Source organism: Podarcis erhardii, assembly GCF_964252035.2.
Source record: "Podarcis erhardii genome assembly, chromosome: 7".
Taxonomy (NCBI): domain Eukaryota; kingdom Metazoa; phylum Chordata; class Lepidosauria; order Squamata; family Lacertidae; genus Podarcis; species Podarcis erhardii.
In genome coordinates, this window is record NC_138511.1 from 54641306 (window position 1) to 54661464 (window position 20159).

The 20159-nt window shown below is 46.9% G+C and overlaps 2 protein-coding genes across 4 annotated transcripts in view; one reads left to right on the plus strand and one right to left on the minus strand.

Annotated features, from left to right (window-relative positions):
* Positions 1 to 725, plus strand: part of FCSK (fucose kinase) — a 23225-nt gene extending 22500 nt beyond the window's left edge. For both annotated transcript variants that reach the window (XM_081872295.1, XM_081872296.1), the window contains one exon: positions 388 to 725. In XM_081872295.1, the coding sequence (XP_081728421.1) occupies positions 388 to 474 (87 nt within the window). In that variant the 3' untranslated portion in view covers positions 475 to 725. The remainder of the gene's footprint in view (positions 1 to 387) is intronic.
* COG4 (component of oligomeric golgi complex 4) lies at positions 704 to 19711 on the minus strand. Of its 2 annotated transcripts, XM_081872299.1 has the most exons (19): positions 19485 to 19705; positions 17542 to 17624; positions 17332 to 17446; positions 15964 to 16138; positions 15165 to 15358; positions 14254 to 14359; positions 13816 to 13973; positions 12695 to 12753; positions 11304 to 11437; positions 9594 to 9712; positions 7544 to 7710; positions 6600 to 6765; positions 5948 to 6010; positions 4986 to 5102; positions 4155 to 4247; positions 3309 to 3392; positions 3014 to 3115; positions 2327 to 2455; positions 704 to 1485 (listed from the first exon to the last, which is right to left on the minus strand). In XM_081872299.1, the coding sequence occupies exons 1-19, from the start codon at positions 19644 to 19646 to the stop codon at positions 1351 to 1353; spliced, it is 2361 nt and encodes a 786-aa protein (XP_081728425.1). In that variant the 5' UTR covers positions 19647 to 19705; the 3' UTR covers positions 704 to 1350. The 2 variants fall into 2 exon arrangements, with proteins under 2 accessions (XP_081728425.1, XP_081728426.1); XM_081872300.1 differs by lacking the exons at positions 704 to 1485; positions 2327 to 2455 and having other exon boundaries at positions 3042 to 3158; positions 19485 to 19711.
* Between the last annotated feature and the right edge of the window lie 448 nt (positions 19712 to 20159).

Genomic DNA, 20159 nt, shown 5'->3' on the forward strand with positions numbered 1-20159 from the left:
CAGGCCTCTCTAACAGGCCCTTGAGATTCTGGCCAGGGTTAGGCCACACCCCTTGCCAAGGCTACACTTCTCACCAATACTGCTTAGCATAATCTTTGAGTGCTTTGGCTGAGCTCTTCTGTTGTGATGATGCCCCTTTGCTTGGTCAGATGGAGACATGTGGCAGTGTGTAGAAACCTAATTTTTCAGAGCTAGCCTCCTGGCCAAAGAGAACAGTGGCCTCTGCACTGGCCTGTGACCTTCTAGGGCATGTAGGCCTAATGTCAGGTCAGGAGTGGCAGTCGACCCCCTTGTAGTGTTGAAGTTCCACCGGGCTGCAGAACAAAATATTCTGATTTAAATATTTTGTAGTGAAGATTTCACTCACCCTGCATGCCTTCCTTTCAGGGCCTGGGGAATTTCAGCATCCACACTGTGGAGGTGGACACAGCTGGGTTCCAAATACAGCTTCTGGAGGAGGATTGGGAACCATAGGCACTGCAGGGTTTCCTGCCCACGTCCTACAGCTGTGCAAGATCTATGGACGAATGACTCAGTGGCTGAATTTGGTTTAGTATTTCTTTGGAAGATTCATGCACTCCTTCACTGCAGATGGGGTGAAAACAGCAGCTGCCCCACCCAAGTGAAAAACAATACTTCGTTGTGAATTAGTAGGGCCTGGCAGTCAGATCTACAGCATTCTTCAGGAAATTATGTGAAGTAATCAATGAAAAACTTTTTATTTCCTTGCTGATGTAATTCTCTTTTATTTAAATTGACCCACCCTCCACACAGCATATGATGAACACATTAAGGGATCTTAAATGAATTCAGACCATTGATTGGTGGAGCTCAGCACTGTTGACTCTGACTGGAGGCAGCTATCCAGGGTCATAGTCAGGCATCTTAACTGTCTGTTTCTAAAGAGCCTTTTCACTGGAAACACCAAGGACAGAATGCAGAATCTACTGGCATAGAAGACATGTCTACATCCCCCAAAGCACCATCTTGTTCCTGTGACTTAGTTGATCTGTGGTCTTAGCCCCAATTAACTAAAATTTACAATATTTGCCTGGCAATTTCAGTTGCTATTTAACTTGAATTTGTGTAGAAATGTTTGTGCATTATGATAAAGATATAGAAACAGGTGAGCTGTACCAACTTGCAGAAAAACAAGAGAGAAATCTCTGAAGGAGGAACTAAGGTTTTGAAGTTTACCCAACGTATACTGAGTTGGCTGTTCTTTCAGCTTCAGAGATCCCACTGGGAAAGGGACTTGCATTTCCCTCCAGTCTTAAGAAGATAGCAAGGTCTTCTTAGAAGAGGGCACCAGTGATCTCCACTAGCAGGAGTAGGTTGTTGCAAAGACAGCTAGAGGCGAAGTCGCTTGATGTCTTCACTGCGAAAATCCATTCGGAGAGCCAGCACTTGACGGACCTCAGCGGGGGTTAAGCGCCATGTCAGTGGGCCTGAGTTTGGCCCCCAGTAATCCAAAATCTCTGCTACCTGAACGGAAGAGGGAAAGCAAAGTGATTCACCAGGCAGAAGAACAGAGTGACAGTCCACCCAAAAAGCAGTTGGGCAGCTTGGAACACAATAGCTGTGCCTGTCCTCAGCAGTGGGACTGATATGTTGCTGGGTTGGATGCTAAGCTCTATGTGGAGGAAGAGAAGCATGTACCCAACATGGGCCCACAAGTGCTCTCCTCTCTAGCCAGTGTATGACGTGCGAGAATTCCAGCTGCAAGGCCCAACACCAGCACCTGAACAGAAGAGACTGAGGCATACTATTTTTAGTCTATGCTATATTTGCTCTGGTCATCAGTTTTCTGAGCTTCTAAAGGTGGGACTACACAAGTCAAGTGAGTCAGCCATCCAGCCCTCTGCTCCTGCCTGTGCATCTGCTCCGCCTGCCTTGCTCTTCTGCTGCTGATTGCCCTTGACCCAGTGGGGGAGGGGAGAGACATTCTGCACTTGTTCAACGGAGCCTGCTTTGAATGCTGGGACCCCTTGGACCCCTTTCTATAAAGCCAGGTGGAAGAAGCAGCAGTTGCCTCCACGGCTTTCATATGCCTGTGCTCTCCACAGCCCTGTGAGGATGGGATGCTGCTAGAGTGAGAAAGCAAGGCGTGTGACTTGCTCTCTACTGCACTGTTTTGTTGCCAGCTGGGAACATTAATAACAATTAATCTGTTCCTGACTCAGAGCACAGCAAATCCAAGGAGAGCTGGTGGGTTGTGGTGAGTGGAGCAAATGGGTCAGAGCCCACCCTGGAACATACATATCTTGTCATTGCTTCCTGCTCCCTCCCCACTCCCAGTTCCCAAAGACAGCAAAAGCCTGCTCACCCTTTCCAAGTTGAGGATGGTTGCCATCTGGGAGAGCCGGGCAAACTTGTCACGGATGGTCCACGTGGTCACTGTGGTGAGGTAGGCAATTAGGGAGCGCAGCTCTTTGTCAAACTGCAGCCCACCCAGCTGATGAAGCCAAAGGAGAGCAAGAGGTTAGGGGTTGCCACAGGTGTGCCACAGAGTGATGGAGAACATTCGGTCTCAGGTAATAAAGCCAAACCAAAGTGAAAATAAACGACACTGATAAAGCCCAGATGAGGCATGGCTTGGTGCAGCATAAATGGGCAGGGTCCCAGAAAGAAGGGGGCAGCTGCTTTGCTCTTCTTCTGATTCTTCTGATTCTGCTGCTGTGGGCTATTTTGAAGGTGAAGCCATAGAATATACCTCAAACCATGGCTTAGTCCACAGCAGCAGGACCAGAAGAGAAGCAAAGCAGATGCAATCTTCTCTCCAGGAATCTGCAATAGTTTAGATTCACACTGCCATGTCTCTTGTCAGCATTTGCTTTGCTTACAAGATTCAGCTTCTCAAACTGAAGCTGCTGCTTGCAGCAAGTGCTTCTCACTGTGAGAAACCCAGCTCCACTGAGAGAAGAGCAACGGGACACGAATTCTGAGGAGTGGCAAGAAGGGAGCAGTCAGGCTGCTGTCTCTTTGGCCCTTCCTGCTTAAGGTCTCTCCTTACCCTACTGAAAGTAGACTTGAGAACAACCTTCTCCAGTTCAACAGCAATGAGGGTGGTCATCAGGCTGGTCAGGCTGTCATAGATCACCGGTGACAATCCTGCCTGCAGACAGAAAACAAGGGCTGCATCTCACAGGGCAATGTTACTGGAAAACAAGTGAGAGGAAAGAGTTGAGGAGGGCACTAATGGCCCCCTCTGTGGTGGTACATCCACTTGCCTGTGATGTGTCGTCAGGGCCACAGGCAAGCTGGGTTACAAAAGAGTACATAACGCCTGCTCAGGGCCCCAAACACACCTTGAACTCTGCCATCTGCTGCTCCAGATTGAGGATGAATTGCTGAACCCAGGGGTCATTGGCCTCATAGTCATTGAACTCTTCCTACAATGGGAGAAGGATACAGATTGGGTCTCCCATCATTCCAGCACAAGCCCATGAATTTTTTTAAAGCTTTTAAAATATACCAAAGAGGAAAAAAAGGAGGGAAACCCATATTAGTTTCCATTAACAAGAATAATCAATCAAAAAGGATAAGAATAACCTATCAAATTTAATTTAAACATATACATTAATGCAAGCTATCCATATGCCCAAATAGGTGTTCAAGCAATATTGTAAGATATATATTCAAATGTGAAAAGGGCAGTAAGATCTTCAAACCCCCGAATCACAGGTGGGCATTTATCCTTCCAACCTCTTTGTAGCTAGAAGGGCTCACAGGATCCCCTTCAACTGCCCTGGCATTTTTAACCAAAGCATCTTCATCAGCACCTGGCAGGTTTCCCTGCAGTATCACATGGAATTCTTCACTTCCTTTTAAGAGGCTGTTGCTTCCGCAGGCCAGAAGGCTTGAGGAAACACCCCCCGAGGATGGATTTTTAAAATACTTATCCTGCCTCTCCAAGTGCTTGAGATGGTGCAAGATATAGTAAAAATAACACTGAAAGTTATTTTCTTTAAAACCCACAAGAGTACTTAAAACTATCAGCAGCATAAAAGAGAGCTGTGCCAGTCAGTTTTAGCCCAGCCATTCTCTAGCTTGCTGTTTTGGTTGTATTTCTCTGCTGGAAAGTAGGAGTTCGTTCCAACAGCCCCTTCTCTGTACCATCTGAGCAGTTCAAATGAGCAGACAGTAGGACTCACCTCTTCAATGTTATGGGAGACTGACAGGAAGAGGTTGATCCAAGGTTTCACCTGTGGCTTGATAGCTGAGTTAGTGAGCTCATTCAACCCTTCCTGGGGGGAAGCAGGTGGAGAAAAAGAGAAAACCTCTGTCAATCTACCAACATATTTAAAAAACCAGGTACCAGAGACCTGTTCTTAGCCATTGCTGGCCTACAGGTACCAACTTTGCTCAGGAGAGCAGCTCCTGACAAAGGTGCAAATGAAACACAGGACTCCTCTGCCTCCAAAAGACAGAGGGAGGTTGCTTGCAATTGCAGCAACCTAGGAGTGTAACAACACTGGGTAGCAGGCTTATGGCCACACGTATATATGCCTGAGTCTGAGTGACTCCTGCAGTGGAGGAAGGGATTGCCTCCCAATCATGGAGTCACAGCATGGCCACCTGCAATTTGAAGTGGCAAAGTCCTGGGAAGCCCCAGAGACAAGACACAGGTGCTTAAGGATGGGAAGGGGTGTCACAGCAACCTGTCAGGTACTGGCCTGGTCTTATATTGCTCTAGGTAGGTGCTGCCCCAGGCAGTCCCACAAAAGGCTTCCCACTCTGCAACATCATAGCCCCTGTTCTGGATTCCACTTTAAGCATCAGCCAAATAAGATGTCTCTCCCTTTACAGTGAAGTTCTCATGCCTCAGAGGCTGAATGCCTCATGCAGGGCCCAAGCTTGTTGATTTCTGGAAATCAGAGGCAGCCTGCTGAGCAAACCATCACTAGGCAATTTTGTAAGACAGTCCTTGGGATTTGTCTGCTGAACGGAGCTAAGAGGCCATGTTCAAACATTGGAAAGCTTACCTGCAACAGATCTCGAAACTTGTTGGACATGGCAGCCATGTCTGAAAGACAGCTGTCAATCTTGGGTTGTGCTTGTTCACCCCCAAACCCCTGGCTAAGCAGCTTGGCACAGTCACTCTGTGTGAAAGCACAAAAGAACCTGAGGCAAAGGAAGAGCCTTGTTTGTTACCAGGAGCAAAGGAGAAACATGACTGGTGATTGTGAGAGAGAACATAGTTAAAGAGAAGTTAAAGAAATGGCCTTTGAAGCTAGACTGGCAAGCAGGAAACAGTGGGCTCATGCATTAGTGTAAATAAACACAGAAGAATCCTCTGCTCACTAACCCTCAGGAAGAAAAGGAAGTGGGAGGATAGTCCAGGCCACAATTGTTTCAGGGATTGCCCCTGCCCTTCATCACTTTCTGGTAGCAATCCTGATCCAGGAAGCAGAAATTGCCCATTTCTGCCCATTTTTCTGCTGGGAACAACCAAAACAATTGGGGGAGGGGGCTGGCCTTAGAAATAGGTGGGAAGACTCTCTGCCACAACCCACTGTTTTGTGGGCTCAACACAGTATGTAAAGAGTAACATTTTAAAGGGCGAAGGAAAAAGAGGTAAGAGCTGAGGTGGGAGAGGACTTCACTGACAGCCTCTACCACTTCACGCCATGCAAACTAGCTAGGGCTAAGCAGGCAGTGGGCCGTTTAAACCCAGTAGCTTATTTTAACAGACATCTTATTGAGAAGTTTCATTAGTCTGTGATTTAAGTGTGTTTACCACCCTAAACTGCTGGGATGAGCCAGTTAAAAAGTTTAAGAAAATGAATCAATCTAGATAAAAGCTCCCAACTGCAGATTTGAGTCAGGCCAACAGGCAACCTCCCAAGAGCAAAGAGTGCAGACTAACAACGCTAACAACAGATAAGAGAAAGATGCCCTCAAGACCTTTCTTGGTAATCAGTGGTGGAAGGTCTGCTGACAGTACCTCCAGGGTCTTCTTTAGTGTCATGATGTTTTCACTGCAGATCTCCACATTGTTTAATGTCACCTAAAGAATGGGAGGAGGCAGAGAGGAAAGGGGGATCAGAATCTTGTGAAATTTGCTACTCCTGGAAAGATCCTTGCTGTGGGCACAATTAGGATTGGGCACGAAGGACATAGCCAAATGCTCTCTTGAGACTTGCCACTGCTTGCTTGGCTAGTGGGTTAAGACAACCCACCTGCTTGTTTGTTTGTTTGGTTGGCTGCCTCCCTCCCTCCCTCTGGACAGAGAATACAGAACACCGTGACCGACCTCACCACTCCCTCTCCATCCTATTCATCTGGATGTAAGTACAACTTTCTTCATTGCAAATACAAAACCTTATTATACTTGACATTCATTCTTGGAGCCCATCACACTGACTTCTACTTGGTGACATCCATCCTTTCTCACCCAGTTACACTGCTCTGACACTATAGCTTAATCTTCCAGATCCTGGCTAATGCTTAATTAAATAATAATAATAGTATAATTTATATACTGCCCCTATACACGGAGGTCTCAGGGCGGTTCACAGAAAAGATCACAATGCTTGCTCCTATTCCTTCCCTATGTCTCCCACCTGTATTGCAGGGGTTTAAAGCAGCAGACCCACCAGAAAAGACTGCTTGGCCTCATCTGTACTTTCAATGCCTTTGGTGTCAAACTTGCCCTGCTGAAGGCTGCTGTGCATGATGCTCACTGCGCTGGTCACACCTCTCTGGAAGTCCTGGAATGTGGTGGCTGGGAAACCCATCTTGAGTTTGTTGCACAAGACCTCCCTGGAAAGGGCAAGAGAGGAGATGGAAGTTGCCAAGATGTCCTGTGAGATCTGACCACTTCCAAGTCACTGTCATACCACGCTGGGCAAAGGGGACAAAGGCAGTGAACTGCTCCAAGGCTTTCCTTCCTCCCAATTCTTCCAGTCATTGCCTGCCACCCTCCTACTCCCAACCTTTATTTAGAACCAGCTTCTATTTCAGCTGCTCATCAGCACATGGAAGGGACATACACAGTTCCCAAGAGGGCTCAGATAATATTCTGCTCTCTTGCCCAGGAATATTCTTGAGGCACTTGGCCATCCATCCCCAGAGCATCTGTTCACTGCATGCCAATGAAGTGCCCCACAAGTCACAGCCCTTCTTGTACACAAAAATGGCCAGGAATCTGGAAGGCTGCAGTATGAAGAAGCCAAGGAATTCTGCATGTAACATTTGCCATTGTGGAACTAGACATGATGGGACCCTTGTGTCAAATTCAGAATTTCTCTCTCTGCTCAAAGAAGAGGCTAGCCTGCTCCTCTCTGCTGCTCCTCTTGAAGCCTTTCACAGAAAAGAGGCTGGAAGTTGACTGCCCTTTCAAAGGGGGAGACAAAAGCTTAGGAAGCTTGGAGCAGATACTTACAAGGCAGGTAGGAACCTGCAGCTCATGGCGCCATCTGGTGGAGACCAAGGAGGCCAAAAACCAATGTGCTGAAAATCTGTAACCGTAAGCGCTATATTAGGTGAACTGCCTGGACCACCGCAGTCTAGGAGGGCCAAAAAGCTGCACACCACACACCTGAAATCTGACTCCAGCTCCGTGATGGAGTGGTTGATCATAGCACAGAGACAGTCAATGCTGGAGCTGGAAAGAGCCCGCCCAATGCACTTCTTCACAATATAGAAGACATCATCCACCATACTGGAGGTCAGCTGACCCTTCTCACATGTGTCCATAGCAACAGCCTGGCAAAGAAATCAACACATATCAATGACTTCCACAGAACACCTACATTGGTGCAGCTGCACTGGCTACCTGCATGTTTCCCGGCCTAATTCAAAGTGCCTGTTTTCACCTATATGATTCAGGACCTCGCTGGAGTCATTGATCTTCATCTGAGCCATTCTCTGGGTGCACTCTTTGAGGGAGATTCAGAGAGAAGGAACAAGGGAGAGCATGGCTTTTCAGCTCTGGTTCCCAGTCTGTGGAAGGCTGTCCCCAGTGAGGTCTGTCTGGCACGGTCAACAACATCCTTCAGGTGCCAGGTTAAAACTTGTCTCTTCTACCAGGGATATGACCTAGTATGACACCTATTTGATTGCATGCTCTTCCAGCTGATGTTTTTGGTTTTTCTGCTGGACTTGATTATAGGTTAGCAGAATGGTTTTACTGAAATGTATTGCCTTATATGTTATGTCATTCAACCTTTAGTAAGTCACTTAGAGTAAGACAAGTAAATAAAGAGGGCCAACAAGACTCTTCACGACCTGCAAAGCCAGCTGATCATGAACTGCTCTGGCAGGCAGGTGCGCCCTCCAGACATGGGCTGTAGTAAAGTTAGTACTTCCCTAGTAGCTGTTCTTTGGTCAAGTGGAAAGTGAGGCCTTGTGAGAAACCAGTAAGAATTATGGGAGCTGTCCTGTTGCTTTAATCCGTGGACTTGTTGGCCCCAAGGGTGTGAGAGGTTTACTATGGGAAAAGAATTCTCTGGCTCAATTGAAGGTCTGACACCTGGGTTCAAAGTTATGCACATACCCTCTGTGATGTTATCTATCTTTAATTGCTTGGGAATGTACATCTGCCTAAGCACCACCAATCTCCATGGGAAGGGAGAAAACACCTTGATCTAGGCTCTGGAGTCTTAATTGGTTCAGGTGCCACAAGTTAGAATTATTAACCCACAAGCTGGTCGTTGGACAATTCAGATGTAATCAAGGGTTTTGACTGGTCCTGGGGTTTCTGATTCCACGTGCAAATTATGGATAAAAGATCTTGAGAATGGTTTGAAAGCGCGCGCTCTGCAATTTGCAAAATTGCCCGGCTGCTGATGTCCACCAAAGCAGCCGTCCTTTCGTATTTTGTTCTTGTGTGATGAAGAAGGACTTTGAACTGTTCTATCTTTGCTTTAGAGTATAGAAGTAAGTATTAGCTAGCTATATTTTACAACGTTCTTATTTTTCTCTGTACTTGTAATTCACAAAAAGATGTGCCTGCTTATTAGCATGTTCTTTATGTTTTTTAAAAATAAATTTTAAGAAATAAAACTTCCTCTTGTATGTGCCTATCCGGGGGAATGGCTAATTCCAACGCCTAGACTTCTTGGTTGCGCTCTACCAAAGGATTTCTGCCTGCAAGCTTGTGGAAGCAACTTGTAGTTTGGGGTTAGCCGGTAACAAAGGAGCACAGCTGACTCCCTTGAGCTGTGGCTTCTGGTAACCCTAGGTCAAGGGAGTGGTGGCAGCCCTACCAGTTCTATTTTGTCCTGTTTTTGGAAAAGTAAACGGGCTTGCCAGCCTTGCTCCAGAAGCCTGCTCTGGCCGGAGAAGCAAAGGCAGGTGAGGGAGGGGCAAGTGGCTGGGCACTCGATTACTACTTTCAGAATTTGCTGTGGCTGAAGAATAGAGGATATTTTTTAATCTATGAAGAGAATTTCAAAGGGGTCTCAAAACCATAACAGTCCTTTCTGGTGCTCACACTATAGGCAATTCACAAATCCCCAACATTACACCCCACAGGAATTTTCAGAGCTCAGTCAATCAGAAGGGCCTCAATCCACTATGATGCACTCAGTACCCTAAGATTCAACTCAATATCCCCCCATCCTGAAAAGGAGGGCAGCTTCCCCTACCTTGTTGACAGTCTCCCTCATGAAATACTCCTCCATGGTAATATAATAGCCAATCAGCTCCTGCATGGCGCAGCTCAGTAAGCAGTTGTTCAGCAGCTTGTCCAGGCACTTCTGATGCTCTGTGGAGTACAAGCAGAGAAGCAGGCCATGGGCTGCAGTAACAGGACACCAGTCCAGCTCCTTCTGAGCAACTGCAATTTCCTGCACACAACATTCCCCACCCCTGGTAAGTCACCCACTTTGTATTGCAATCAACAGCCTATTTAGGAGGAAAACAAGAACAGTGGAATGATGCAGTTACAGATAGGTAGCCGTGTTGGTCTGCCATAGTCAAAACAAAATAAAAAAATTCCTTCCAGTAGCACCTTAAAGACCAACTAAGTTAGTTCTTGGTATGAGCTTTCGTGTGCATGCACACTTCTTCAGATACACTGTATAGTGAGAAGGTGGGGAGGGGTATTACTCAGAAGGGTGGTGGGATTGGGTGATTGGCAGTTAGCTGTGATGAGCCTGTTGACAACTCTTAACGACTGCAATAGGTCTTACATTGAACTCCCAGGACATTCTATACAAGATCTCAAAGTAGCTGTTCTATTACAAAGGAATTTCAGAAATAGACTGGAAAGAGAAGCTGCTGAATTGCAACTTATTACCAAACTTAAAACCATGGAGAGACCTGGTCTGCACAAAGACATTGGATTCTTATCTCATTATACATGACAAAGCCATTTTTCACCTTCTCACCCCTTGCTTTTTCCTGTAAGACCTATTGCAGTCGTTAAGAGTCGTCAACAGGCTCATCACAGCTAACTGCAATCACCCAATCCCACCACCCTTCTGAGTAATACCCCTCCCCACCTTCTCACTATATAGAAGGGTCTGGTGACTTCTGTTTCAGTGTATCTGAAGAAGTGTGCATGCACACGAAAGCTCATACCAAGAACTAACTTAGTTGGTCTTTAAGGTGCTACTGAGTGGAATGATGCTCACACAAGACTTGGGCCAGGGGAAAAAATGCACTCAGAATGAATTAGGCAGCAGGTTTTTGGAAGGCTTCCTTAGATCCTGAGGCAGGAGTAGGAGATATGGACTGCAAGCTCTGACTCTTTCCCAATATCAACACCAAGCAGCTTGTAAGCCATTTCCACACCCTCCTTGGTAACCACAGCCCAAGGGAACACAACCTTCTTGGCAGGACTGAAGTTGCAGAGGGGTGGGGGTGGGTTGAGCAATTCCCTAGTCCTGCTCTGTACTTTCCTAAAATGTTAATGCCTCTTGCCTGCCTGGATGGAGGCTTGAGACAGATATGTCTGAGCGTGCCTGGAGAAATCTTGTGCTGTTTGTTGCATGGCTGGAATTCAGCCAGATGTACAAAGGTGAGAGTCATTGTTACTCTGCCCACTTCCATCCCAACCCTACCCACATTGGCACATGAATCTTGGGAAATCCTGCCTGATCCAGAGCCCACAAAGCATGGCCAAGGAATCCTAATAGTGCAATCCTAACCATACCTACTCAGAAGCAAGTCCAACTGAATTCAATGGGGCTTACTCCCAGTAAGCGGAGTTAGTAACGCAGCATAATTTGTTAACTTATTATTTCTGTTTTGAAATCTTGCCCATTACACAAGTTCATCTGGTAAGCCAAACCAGCCACAAGTTAAAGAGCATCTCAGATTTGGTTTTGTGCAAGGAGCACTTAAGTTTTCACCTTGCTTCACATCCTCTGAAGCCATGGAATCTCCCACCTCAAAGTCGGAGATGATGCGCCTTCTAATGAATCTCAGATACAGCTCACTCCGTGCATTCATCAAGGTAACCTCTGTTAAAATGGGGTCAAGTTCCCTGTGAGAAGAAAAATGACAGTCAATAGCAGAACCACTGAGAGAGCAGGCATTTCACAACAAGATGAGGTAGTAGAACAAAGCCCTCAAGACAGCTCTGGACAGCCAGCAAGCTCATGTTGGAATCCTGAAATTGCCGCATGTAAAACAATGCTTCCAGTCAACAAACAAATGTTTGCAGATGTGGAAATGTAGTGCAATGAGCCATTCTGGGACCATAAGACTGGCTTTGCCATTTCCTGTCATGCCAGTGATTTGTGGTTTTTGTTTACCAGTTCTGTGAAAACCTGTTCCTCATAGCAGAGGAACAAGCTTAAGGGGAGGCCTTGCTGTTCCTGCAAGGAAATTGGTTAATAACTGTGCATTTGGGTTTGGCAGGAACAAGAATCCCTAGACACCTCAGCCTAGTCATCAGCTGGGTGGCTAAAACTTGAGCTTAGCAATGACCAGAGACAAACTCATAAGGTAGATAAAACTTGCCACAGCAGCTCTGAAGAGTGGGTTTTAAACTGGTGCAGGTGCAGGTGCATGTCCACACACACATACTTCCTTTCCAGAGAGAGATGCAAACCTCTGGCTGCTGCAAATTGCCTTCAATCCTATAAATTCACCCAGCTAATTGAACAACTCAAGCAGAGAAATGTAATACCAGCCAGGCCTTAACCTAGATTGGAACAGGGTCCAGTTAATGGCCAGTCTTCAACAGAGCCAGCAACTGCCACAACCCTCTTGAGTACCTTCCTGAGAAAGCATTAGCAACCAAGTGGTAGTTGTCATAATCATTTGCTCCAGGGTGTAAGTCACCTCATAAGTCCCTGGCCTGCTCATCCTCACCACTTTACATTCTTACCTATTCTAATCCATTCTTTCCCCTTTTCCATTCCAATTTGCAGCTTATATGATCACTCTCTGATGCAAATGGTTCCATCAAACACACAAATACTGTACAACACAATTCCATCTTGTGCAGTCTTCCATTGTGAGACAGGCCAGGGGAGAAAGCAGGTGATCCCCCCTAATCTATGAAAGAGCCTCTGCTTCCTAGTGGGCAGATGTCTGGCCCATTGGGTGGTGACAAAGGAGAGCACACTGGATGGCATCACAGAGGGAGAACACACTAGTTTCATAAGACTGGGCCTGGTCCTGTCCAGGATAGCCTTGGACATTTAAGTGCCAGGTCAAACCACAATTTCCCACAATGAAAAGAGTTGTGGCTGAAAAGCAGGAAGGAAAGAGGGGGAGATTTTGGCCAGTTTACCTTGGCTCAATCTTTTCCGCAACTGAACTCCTCATCATGCTGTTCTGAACATGCTGAAACTGCAAGCGTAAGAAGTAGAGAGCTGTTAGAAATCTCTTTTCTGCTTGTTGACTCCTAAATTACCAGTCTCCTCCCGCTGGAGCAGTAATAAGGCAACAGGTAGAGGGAAGGAGAGCTAAGGATGACCTCTTCATTCCATACCCAAGGGGAATTTACATAGGAGTTAGAGAGAGATCAGAAACAGAAGGATGCTGACAGAAGCTTTTGAAAGAAGCATTGAAAAGAAAAGAAAAAACACACTAACAAGCAAACCCCAGAAGTATTTGCTATGTTGGACAATAGGAGTCTACAGGGAAATCACCACCAAGCCTTACAGCATGACTCAGCAGAGAGAGAGAGAGAGAGAGAGAGAGAGAGAGAGAGAGCGCGCTCATTTATTTGCTGGGCCCTGAAGCTCATTGGGTGGCCTTGGACAAGCCAGCTAAACTGACACACAGGAGAGTTGGAAGGCAATGGGTAGCATTGTTACCCATTGGTGTACATGGCACATTGCAGAGTTAATAACTTAGGGACTACAGGAAAAGTCACTCACCTTCTGACATGCCTTGAGTGAGAGGGAAGGGGAGGGTGTGGGCTGTGGCTGCAGAGAGCTGCAGACATTTGGGGACACTTTTCTGTGTGGAACCTCAAGACCCTTTAGGCACCTCGGTCTGGGTACACTGGGTGGCCACACTCTGCCCTGATTCTACCCCATTTTGCAGATGGGACAGAAACAGTGACAGCCACCACTGGGATGTTGTAAAAATTGAACCAACAAGGATTGAAGGTATACAGTAGGCAGGACGGAGTGTGTGGGTGAGAGTCACTGGGGCCACTAGTAATTAGAGCATTTGAGCTCCCTAACCAGCCAAGAAACTAGCCTTCTGCACTGCCACCACCAGTAAGAAAACACAGGTGATCCCAGCAGCAGCCCACAATGTGAGGTCTGCATGTGCTGTTCCCATTGTTACAAGCCACATAAAGGGCTCTCTTGCACCAGCAAACTCAAGAGAAGCCTCATGGAACTGGCTCAAAGTGGGTTCCTCCATGTCTTCCTCAGGCCACACTGGCAAGTCTCTCACCTGTCTGTGATAGGATCTCTGCTGGATAAACTTGTCCACAACCTTTTCTACCTGTCGATCACATTCTGTCTGTAGGTGCTTAATCAGTGTATAAAGCCTGCCTGGTCCATAGTAGGTCTCCACAATGGGCTGGTGGGTCTCCACAATACGGGCAATCCCTAGAAGAAGAAAAAACAGGTGATATGAGATTGTTGTACAGTGCTCCAGAAAAAGCTGCCACCCCATCCTGTGAGGACAAAAGGATCATTCTAAACAGAAGTCCAAGACTATCCCCCAACACTTCACTGCATCTCCTAGTAGGTCTGGGAACACGCCCCAACTGAAATCATGAAAAGTCCCTGGCAGTCAGTATAGGCAGTACTGAATTAGATGGACCAATGGTTTCACTTAGCATAAGGCAGATATTCTAAGGTATTCTCAATGACGGCAGGGAGTTACCTTCAAAAAGTAGGGTCAGCGTGTCTGCAAAGATAGCTGCAGCTCTACGGTCACTCATGTCTGTCTTCATCACCAACTGCAGGTTCTCCTCTGCTTTATTTGCAACCTGAAAAAAATGGAGACTTTTAGCCTATGTTATCCCACAGCCTCAGTCAAAACTCATGCAAGGACAATCCTCCTGGAGGAGCCTTTTTTTAAACTAAGATTTTGTTAATCAATCAATCAATCAATCAATCAAATCTTTACAGCAGTCCAAGCTGGTGGCGATCACTTTTGCAGATAATTCCATAGTTGAATTATGTGTTACGTGATGGATATGAGGCTGCTTGTAACTGCACATACATCTACAGTGGTGCCCCGCAAGATGAACGCCTCGCAAGACGGAAAACCCGCTAGACGAAAGGGTTTTCCGTTTTGGAGGTGCTTCGCAAAACGAATTTCCTATGGGCTTGCTTCGCAAGATGAAAATGTCTTGCGAGTTCCTGCGGTTTTTTCCCCTCCCCCCCTTTTTCTAAGCCCCTAAGCCGCTTATCAGCTGATCCGCTAAGCCGCTTATCAGCTGATCCGCTAAGCCGCTTAACAGCTGATCCGCTAAGCCGCTTATCAGCTGATCCGCTAAGCCGCTTATCAGCTGATCCGCTAAGCCCCTAAGCCGCTAATAGCGCTAATCCGCTAATGGGCTTGCTTCGCAAGACGAAAAACCGCAAGACAAAGAGACTCGCGGAACGGATTCTTTTCGTCTTGCGAGGCACCACTGTACTGTGTTCCCTCCTTACCCATCTTTCTTTCTAAACTAAAAAGTCCCAGGTTCTATAAGACTGACCCACTAGAACAGGAGCAATGGCTCACCCCCAAGAAGCTCGGAATGCATCTCAGCTGTAAATGAGCAGCAGCTCTCAAGCTACTCTTACCTGTTTGCACAGGTACTCGGAGAATTTACTTAGTCCTTCTTCATGCAAGCCCAGCAGAGGAAATATCTTGAAAAAGCGCTCCACTTGGGGCAGGTCTTCCTGTTTTGTGGCAATGTCAAATTTCTCAGTCACAATCACCTTCAGGCGCTGCTCTGCCTCCTGCAGAAGCTTCAAGTTGGCCTCAATTATGCTGCCTGCCCAGAAAGGAGAGTCTCAGTATCTGCAATGGCTCCATACCTAAGAAAGGACCTCCCCTCAGATGTGGGTCACACATCAATATTATCACTTTAAAAAAATGCTCCTTTTTGTTCAGACCTTGGAAGGGCACCGTGATTTGCTTCTGCTGGTTATCTTTTCATTTCATCCCTGTTGGCATTTAATTTTACTTTTAATTAGGATTTATGATGGTTCTGTATTTATATACTGTTTATTATGTTTTTAAAACATGTGTCATGCCCTGCCCTGAAACACTTGCGTGAAGCACTAGGGTGTTATAAATATGGGGGGGGGGGGGCGGAATGGAAGTAGTAAAAGTTTAGGCACCATTTGTTCATAGTGACAAAGCTGGCTTTTGTTCATTTTTACTAGTAACAAGAGAAATCACAGAAACACAGAATTGAAGGATGACTTCTGGGTGTATTCTGTAAAACCAAATGAGACTTAATGTACTGGTACTTCACAACAATCAGATGTCTTTTTGGCTATTGTGAATATATTGGAATCCACCCCAAATATTGTTTCTACAGTGTAGGGTGGGATATTAGATACAATTAAATAAACCAATAAACATAATGATTACCTTCCCGGCCCTGCCTGCTGAGCTCAATGACAGATTTGTCCAAAGAAAGGTAGCGATGAATATGCGCAGCAGCCTGTTCATAATCTTCATTCCTCAGGGCTGTCTGGACTCCATCCATGCAGAACTTCAAGTCCAGAATGTCATCTGCTCTCTGGATGGCTTGATAGAGGCGATTCTGCCAAGAAGGGCTCCAATTAATTCCCCTCCAAAATTGGCAAGGCCAGGAGCAGAAGAGGCTAATGGAGACCACAACAGCTGATGAAGCTACATATGATGATTTCTCAGCTGTGGGTGCTCTGTGCCAGTCCCACCAGCCAGATTGCTGCTCTGTGAGCATGCATTCAAGACATGACAAGCAGGGCCTCCAAGATCTAGCACAGCAGGGAAGAGTTCTCCAGGATGCAAGTAGCCTGGCCACGATCACACACATTTGTCTCATCAAGGCTGGGCCAAAGCAGCACACCAGGATCAGGATGTCTTTGAAAAACATTTGGAAACTTAAGCTGAAGTTTTGACTGCGGCAAGCTTTTTTGCAGCTTGCTATTGCTATATCAGGTGTCATGGCTTCCAATGACTTCTTCTAAAGTCCTAAACAGCTCGGAGGCAGACCATCTCTTCCCACAAGGATCCTGCCCAGCTATACAGGGGAGGCTCTGCTCCCAGCACCAAAAGGGTGCCTGGTGGGAATGCGGGGGACAACCATTGTCATGGCATTGTATGTGTGGCATTCCATGCCCTGGGAGATGAGATGGGCTCCCTTCCTAACAGTTTTCAGATGCCAAGCAATGACATTTTTGTCCCAGCATGCCTACAATGCACCCTTTCCTTGCCTATCCCTGTAGTAACTAATATATTTGAATACCTTAGACCCTGGCCTGTTGTCTCTTTGCTCTTTCCCCTTTCTGTGATCATAGCCCACTTTAACTCCAGGTTAAAAGATCCCAACATGTCTCTTGATTATGCATATGAAGGGATATGCCCATGTAAATGGAGAATGTGTGGGAACAATTGTATTTGAAACAAGTGCGTCTGAAACATTTCTGCAACCCTTGACAACTCAAATAAAGACCACATCTCAAAAACAGATGAGTAAAATGGGACAGCCTTGTATTCTTATCTTTTATTTAATTTCTATACTGCCCTACTTATGAAGATCACACGGTGGTTCACAATATAAAAACACAAAAATACATACCATGATAACAAACCAAACAATACTCCCACAATGTTATTATTACTGTATAGGTATTAAAGGACCAGTGATGGGGGAGGGAAAGAAAAATTCATCCCTAAATGTAGACAATCACACACAGCCATGTCATGACAACCCAATCAGACTCAAAGCTCAGTAAGGCTTTATCTAGTTACCTTGGCAAGGTCGAGCTGTCGGACTTTGCTGCTGACATTCTCAGCCAGATTGCAGGTGAAAGTGATCATCCCAGCTAGCTGCTTCGCATCGCCTTCAATGAGCTGCAGGTTAGGACTGAAAACAAAGAAACAAGGGAAAGTAGGATGTCTATTTTGGAAAAAGCAGCAACGATGCAGCACTGCACATACAGTACTACAACTGCTACTCACCCCATGCGATGAAGGGTAGCCATCTTGCTCTCCATGGAGCTCTGCTGTTCCAGAAGCATCTCCAACTCTTCTTCCACGGCTTTCTGAAAAACAGAAATATAATGCTGCAGGCATAATCAATGCCCAATTTGCAGCTTGTCCCTTTCAAGATCAATGGTAACGGCATGGCTTAAGAACTCAATGTGACAAGAGATCAGGGATCCAAGCAAAAGGTTGCTAATAGGGGTTGGGCACATCACATGCTCTATTCTGCATCAGTTTATCCTTTCCATGAAAGAGGGTATGCTTCCTCTCAAACTACAATGGAGTCCGTTACTAGATAAATGGGATATTCATCACTATCATATCCTACTCCTGAGCTTCCAGAGGCAGATACTGCCCTGGAATGATCCATCAAGGCTCTTTTGTCTCCTTGGGTTCAGTACCTTTGCACACATGACCAATATTTGTTGCACATCACTAGCTCTGATTCTACCCAATCATATGACACAATCCACATTATGCTGGATTTGGGGTCCCCAACGTAACACCCATGACTACTCCCTGTGGTGCACTCTGAGGACAACTGCACCTGCCCATGCATGCTTAACACTGTGTGGTTCTGCCAAGCAAACTGCAGGCATTCGTGTGCTGTACAGTCTTCCCTTTCTTGGACCAGAGAAATTCCTCTTAGGAAAGGAAAGGAAGGTGGGGCAGCTGGAGGCTCATGCCTTTCTTTGCCTTGCCGCCTTTTCAGGAAAGAAAAAGGCAGGATCCTTTTAAAGGAGAAAGTAATATGGGTATGTTCCTGGCTGTTTTTATACATATGTTACTTTTACTGGCTTTTATGTTGAGTGGGTTGGAATGTTTTGCCAGTATTTGAGTGGGTGGTAGCAGCAGCAGGCTTAGTGGGACTGTTTTGCCTTCTTTGTGGGGGTGTTTGGATTGCCTGCGTTTGAGGTTGCATTCCTTTTGGCTGTTTGTTTTGGTAGGTTTGCTGATACCTCTTTTGCTTGTTTTGGGGGAGGTTGTCTCCCCTTTGACTTGCTTATGATGGTGTTTTCTCTGTAGTTTACTTAGGACAAGGTATTCTGTGTATCACTAGTTTTGGGGTCTTTGTAGTGCCCACAACAGTTTATTAGATTGCCAAATGTGTCCCAGGCCACGAAAGGTTTGGAACTAGAGTACTGACGGTTGTTACAACATCTGTCCAGAAACCGAAACAGACACTTGCTCAGATGCACCCAGGAATTTTATCTGTGGAATATTTGTGGCCCTATGACATTTTAGGTTTTCATCATTTTACCTTGTTTTAAGTTTTGTGAGGGAGAGTCATGAGCATCTCTTTAACCCACCCTTTGCCAACCATGCAGCCCCGACATCATTTGACCACATCTGGTGGGCAACAGGTTGGTGAAAGCTGGTCTCTCATCTTGAAGGAAGGAGAACCTAAGAGGGGTTTGATGGCTCAGGCCAAAGGCAGCCCACAGAGTCCAGCATCCTTTCCTCACCATGGCCAACCAGATGCCCCCAAGGGAAACCCACAGACAGGATATGGGTGCGACAGCAACTCTCCCTTTGCAATTCCAGAAACTACTATTCAGAAGCATCGCTGCCTCTGACCATGGAAGCAGCACATAGCCATCCTGGATAATAGCCACTGAAAACCTCCTCTTCCTCCATGAATTTGCCCAATACTCTTTTAATGCCCTCTAATTTAGTGCCCACCCCTGCCTCCTGCGGAAGGGAGTTCCACAGTTTAGCTCTGTGCTGCGGGAACATGGGGCTTTCTTTGGGGGGAAAGGGGGCCTTGCCCGCCGCTTACTTCCCCGTTCCTAACTAAAGGCGGCGGCGCGGAGGGGGGCACCCTAGACAGGAGCGAGGCCCGAAGGGATACCGAGGCAGCCTAGTTCCGGAGTGACGGGGGCTGGGAGGGGAGGGGGAGAATATAATCCAAGCCGCACCTCCTCCCCGCACAGGCGGCTGTAGGCGGCCTCCAGCTCCGGCAGGTCAGTGAGCGCCCGGATTTGCTCCATGGATAACGAGGAGGATGAGGAAACAGAAGGTCCGGAGCCGCCGCCATCGCTCCCTCCCCTCAGGCCTGAACCGGCCGCCGACGCCGCCATTTTGGCCCCGCGTCGTTCTAGAGATAAGAAAATTGAAGAGTCGCGCTGGATTAGCCAGAAAATGGCGCTTCCGGGCTCCTGTGGACGCTTTTTTTAATGGTACCCTCCTCCCCCGCCCGGGTCCTAAGCGTAAACGGACCACAGAAGCCGCGGGATGGCGGCTTTTGTTACTGATCTGTAATTAGATTTCTGCGCCCTCTTTCGGCCAGGAAGCTTACGGCTCTCCTCCCACATTTTATTCTCACAACCACCCTGCGAGGTAGGCCTACAAGCCGAGAGGCAGTGCTTAGCCTAAGGGCAGCCTCTGACTTCCAAGGCTGAGCGGGAGCGTTGAAGCCGGGTCTCCCGCGGTCTCCCCTGGCTCTTGATGTTTTACTTCATTTCACTTTGCCTCTCTTCGCCTTTCCTCCAAAGGGCCCAAAGCGCTGTACGCAGTCTCCGTGCTCCACGGGGGTTGCTTTATCCTCACAAAACCCCTGCGAGAGAGACGGGGACATGCCCGAGACCTCCCAA

Excerpts from the sequence above, each read along its gene's own strand:
- COG4 (XM_081872299.1), bottom strand. The coding sequence starts at position 19,646 with ATGGCGGCGTCGGCGGCCGGTTCAGGCCTGAGGGGAGGGAGCGATGGC. Across the intron at positions 9,713-11,303 it reads TTCAGAGGATGTGAAGCAAG|AGCATCAGAAGTGCCTGGAC; the intron begins GTGAAAACTTAA and ends TGTACTCCACAG. Across the intron at positions 6,011-6,599 it reads AGGCCAAGCAGTCTTTTCTG|GTGACATTAAACAATGTGGA; the intron begins GTGGGTCTGCTG and ends CCCATTCTTTAG.